At 36.4% G+C, this 4,784-nt stretch overlaps 1 protein-coding gene across 1 annotated transcript; it reads right to left on the bottom strand.

Annotated features, from left to right (window-relative positions):
- Positions 1–3,014: 3,014 nt before the first annotated feature.
- Positions 3,015–4,214, bottom strand: LOC120720570. The gene is made up of 2 exons (XM_040010295.1): positions 3,480–4,214; positions 3,015–3,382 (listed from the first exon to the last, which is right to left on the bottom strand). Exons 1-2 carry the CDS (start codon positions 3,730–3,732, stop codon positions 3,015–3,017), a joined length of 621 nt encoding a protein of 206 aa, XP_039866229.1. The 5' UTR covers positions 3,733–4,214.
- Between the last annotated feature and the right edge of the window lie 570 nt (positions 4,215–4,784).

The following is a 4,784-nucleotide window of genomic DNA, read 5'->3' as shown; positions in this document are numbered from 1 at the left end:
GTCGTTTGCAGGGGGTCACCAATGCAGCCTTACTTTGAACTGAGGAACAGAATAAGCGACTCTCATATTGTCATTTGACCTGGCTCCTGACTGCCCTCAGGAGCAAGAATATTGTTTACATTTATTAAATAAATCTAAGAAACTGTAAACCAACATCATTGGAACAGTTTGAAATAGACTTCTTGGTTAATTCTGTCTTTGTACGCCTCAAAAAGAACATGAGACAATCACACAGCAAAAACCAAAACCCACCTTTAGAGAAAACACACATTAACAGTCTTGTAGTACCAAGACATTAACACAGAAAAAAAAAGAGGAGAAAAAGTCAGTGAAACACTGTGGAAAGCTAGAGGAAATCAAATCAATCCAGAAACATAAAACTCAATAGAAGTTCATCAAAAATGTGAATCAACAAACAGAATTACAAAACAGAAAATTTTTATTTCGAGGACTGTGAAGTGAAATCCAAAATTTTATAATATTACAAGATATCAAAGTCACTATTGGAATTACAACAAACTCCAAAAAGGAATAAAAAATCAGCACAAACAATAAAAACAATAAAAAAAAGTATATTCATCAAGAATCTGAAACTCAAATATACAGGCATACTGAAGTAGCCTACAATCAGTTTTCCTATATGAGAAAGTAATACAAAAAATACACATTTACAAATACAATACACACACAAAATATAAATATTAATGAAATGTATAAATGTTAAACTTGTACCAAGTAAGTTGGGGTGATTAATTACCAAACTGAAAGGCTAGCGCTCTCTCACAAGAAAACAGAAACAAAATTATTTTCTATTTCTGTGAGGCTGCAGCTATTATTAAATGCTAATAACTTATAAATATACTATGTCTGGTACTCAAGGACTGCTCATACATTAGAAAGGGCATTAGGTGTAATTATCTGCTTTGAGAACAGAGTACACACACTCTGTGTACACTCTTCTGTTCTTTCTTTTTGTGGAGAAACGCAGTGCTGCAAAGTTGGGTGTCCTGTCTTTGTCATTCTGCAAAATGTTCACATATTTAAGTGTTATTTGTATTTAATAGATTAGGGTTTATGATCTTGTCTAAATATATCATTTGAGACCATCTCTAATTTGGCATATTTAAAAAAAAACTATATTATACAGCTCGATTAATTTTAAAGTGGCACACATTTACCAAATTATTTGATTGATCCAACGTTGCCTTGTCAACAGGTTGAAACCCACTCATTCCCCCTTTAAAAAAGCAAAGCCATCTTAGTATGTTTACATATGACTAAGTTTTGGTACTGTTGTGCCAAAACTATTTTTGCCTTTAGCTGCTTTCTAAGATTTATCACATTGAAATACTTTTTTAAAGAAAATATAAATATCTCAACAAAAAAGAGGTGGGTCAGTGTTGCCAAGATTTACACCCCTCTGTGACCCCTACTCTCTTTGCAGTGGCAGTGCAAGAATTTTCAGGTGCCGCCTGGGCTGAACTTGGACTGCTTTTGTACTGGTGTAAAGGTGTATATTTTTACTTGAACTAAGGGTCAACATCCGATGCCCACCTCATTATCAGAATGTTTTCAAATAGGACAGCAGAAAAAGGCAATTTTTATACTGAAGAATGCAGTATACAGAAAATAGAATCTGAGATACCCAAAAAAACCTCTGTCTGCAGATAATAAAAATGATAAAATCTGACAGTACTAGAAAAAGGAATAAAAAAGCAATAGAGCAAAAGAGGATCTATGCTGCTTTTGGAATGGATTAGCCAACATCTGAAATGCTTGTCATCATTTAATTATTTATATTCTAGTTAGATGTTAATATGAACTGTGTCTCAGGAAGTGGAGGTCTTTCATTAATTTAATGGTTGATAGCTTGCTGTAGTCCACATGTTGATCTTGCAAACCTTTGGCAAAATAAAATAAACTAAATTGTCCTTAATGCATGTTATGGAAAAAGGGGCGATTGTGGCTCAAGAGTTGGCAGTTCGTCTTGTAATCGGAAGGTTGCCGGTTCGAGCTCCGGCTCGGACAGTCTTGGTCGTTGTGTCCTTGGGCAAGACACTTCACCTACTGATGATGGCCAGAGGGGCCAAAGGCGCGATATGGCAGCCTCGTTTCTGTCAGTCTGCCCCAGGGCAGCTGTGGCTACAACTGTAGCTGCCTCCACCAGTGTGTGACTGAATAGTGGAATTGTAAAGCGCTTTGAGGGTCTGCGCTATATAAATGCAATCCATTATTATTATTATTATTATTATTATAAAAGCAGCATACTCTGACCATTTGCAAGTGGCTTCTAAAGGTTGATGGCAGTTGGTGGGAAAATAACTGCTAAAGCCCTAGTTACACAGACCTAGACACCCTAAATACCAAATGAAAACAAAATTAAAAGTGGGGAAAAAAGCAAAACGAAGTGCAAAACATAAAGTGGTTGGAAGAGAGCTTGTCTAAATTAATGGCATTATGAATGCAGAAAAGTAGCATGAAATTTTGTTCCACTATGTAATACCATTTGGAAAGCATTTGATTAATCATTAAATCTGCAAGCATTAGTTATCTGTATCTGTAAATATTCCCTACCTTTGCAGTGTTCACTGGTGTTCCTTTGGTTAATGCAGAAAACAAGGTACAGGATCAAAGTCATGTAGCCGGTGAAGAATACTCCAAGTACAGGGAAAATGACCCAAATTCTGATCCCAACTCTAGAAAAAACAGTAAGTTATAGTATTATTTCATTATGAACCACTAAAGATATTATTTACTTATTATACTTATTTACTGGCTAATTGCAGGTGGAACACAATAAGCTCACACATAGTCAGTATCTACAGTTGGTAAGTCAAAGGTCATTAATGTTTAGTCAAAATAAATCATGCTGTATTATGGATTGCAGATACAACACATGATGATGAAAAGTGCTTGAAGTATAAACACTGATTAATATTAAACGAGTCATTATATAAAGAAACAAACTTATACTATTTATGTTAAATGGAGCGGTTTAGTGTCAGTGGTTTTACCTACAACATACAAACATACATATGTGTCTCCACTTTAGTTCCTTCACCAAACAGGATCTTTCCACATGTGACCACAGCACAATAGTAAGTCCCAGCATCAGAGGAGTTCTGTATAGTTTTGGACAGGCTGTAGACACAACTTCTCTTCCTTTCTTCATCTCTGCTCTTTCTGAGAGTGTAAATGATGTTTGGATCAAATCCTTCCAATCCAATTCTGAACCAGTACACTCTGTGCTCATCTAGACATTGGACTGATTTTTCATTGTTGTTAGAGAAAATAGAACAATTTAATGTTACTGAGTCTCCCAGATGAACTGATGCCTTCTGTGGACTTTGTTTCACATAGACAGATGAATGGTGAATGTGATCTGCGAATTAAGACACATTTACAATGTAAACTATTTTAAATTCATTAAAACTTTGAGTGTGATCTGTGAGATCGGCAGAAAAAGAAAAATATTTTACCATTCACAGCCAAGAATGTGCCACCACTGAACTTAGGAGCATAATCTGTTCCAGTGTAACAGAAATATGTTGCTTCATCTTCTTTACTGACATTTCTGATAGTTAGAAAATACTGAGATGCCTTTTTTATAACTGTGAAACGAGAATCTTTGAATTCCTCAGAAATAGTGCTTTGGCCACGGATGACTTTGGCAACATTTTGGACCATATGTCCAAGAGGCTGTTTATGCCAGTAGAAATATTTAAATTCCATCCCAGAGACCTTACACACTAAAGTGACATTGTCACCAGGTTCAACAGCAGTCAAAGAAATCGGTTGACGAAGGTCAGCAGCCAGAATCAGGACTAAAGAAAGAAAAATTACAGTTAACAAAATGACAAATCAAAGCAATTATTGTTACAAACATTAATAAACAGCCTTAGTAAAGATGTGCAGTGCAGTACAAACAACAGTTTACTATCATGCTTTTCTCACTAGCAAAGAAATGCACTTACATGGTGTACAAAGAAGAATCAAAGCAGTCAGTTGTGCGGTCATTGTGGTGCAGCGCTCTTATCGCACACTATGAGCTCCTCTTGCCCAAATGGAAGTTTTAGTCGCAAGGTGATGAATATTTTCAGAGCAGAAATCAGTGATTGGCTGAAATATAGGAAATGACCTTCCTCCTGTTTAGGAAACATGTTTTATCTTTTCATTTGGTAACAGATGTATTTCTTTCTTAGTAGCTTTTGGTAGACGTGTGAAAGCAATTATCAGTTTATTTATTCTGAATTTTAAAGTATGACTGAAATTCTTGTTGATAAGATACGATAAGATAAACCTGTATTAGACCCACATGTGGGAAATGCGTTGGGTCATGGCAGAAAGTGGACAACGCAAAGTTACAAGCAACAAAATTAAGAAAAACAATTGAATAGAATAAGATAAAAAGAATAAAATAATATATACAATGGAATAAAATACTGTTTCATCAGAAAAATTACACTTAGTGGTACTGCACATGTGTGGATGTGTGTGTGTGTCTGTCTGTGTGTGTGGTCATCTGCAAACTCTTTGTTGTGGAGTCTGACAGCAGTTAGAAGAAAGAACCTGCAGAATCCCTCCATCCCACATCGTGGGTGCTGCAGTCACTGAAGGAGCTGCTCAGTGCTGTCAGAATCTCCTGCATGGGGTGGGAGATGTGGTCCAACAGCGATGACAGCTTAGCCAGCGATCTCCTGACACTCACCACCTCCACTGGGTCCAGAGGGCATCCTAGAACAATCATAATCCCAGCACGAGCTCTGGGAATTTGTTTTAGCTTC

Source organism: Simochromis diagramma, unplaced genomic scaffold (genome assembly GCF_900408965.1).
Source record: "Simochromis diagramma unplaced genomic scaffold, fSimDia1.1 OVJJ01000585.1, whole genome shotgun sequence".
NCBI lineage: Eukaryota > Metazoa > Chordata > Actinopteri > Cichliformes > Cichlidae > Simochromis > Simochromis diagramma.
This window is presented reverse-complemented; position numbering and strand designations above follow the sequence as displayed.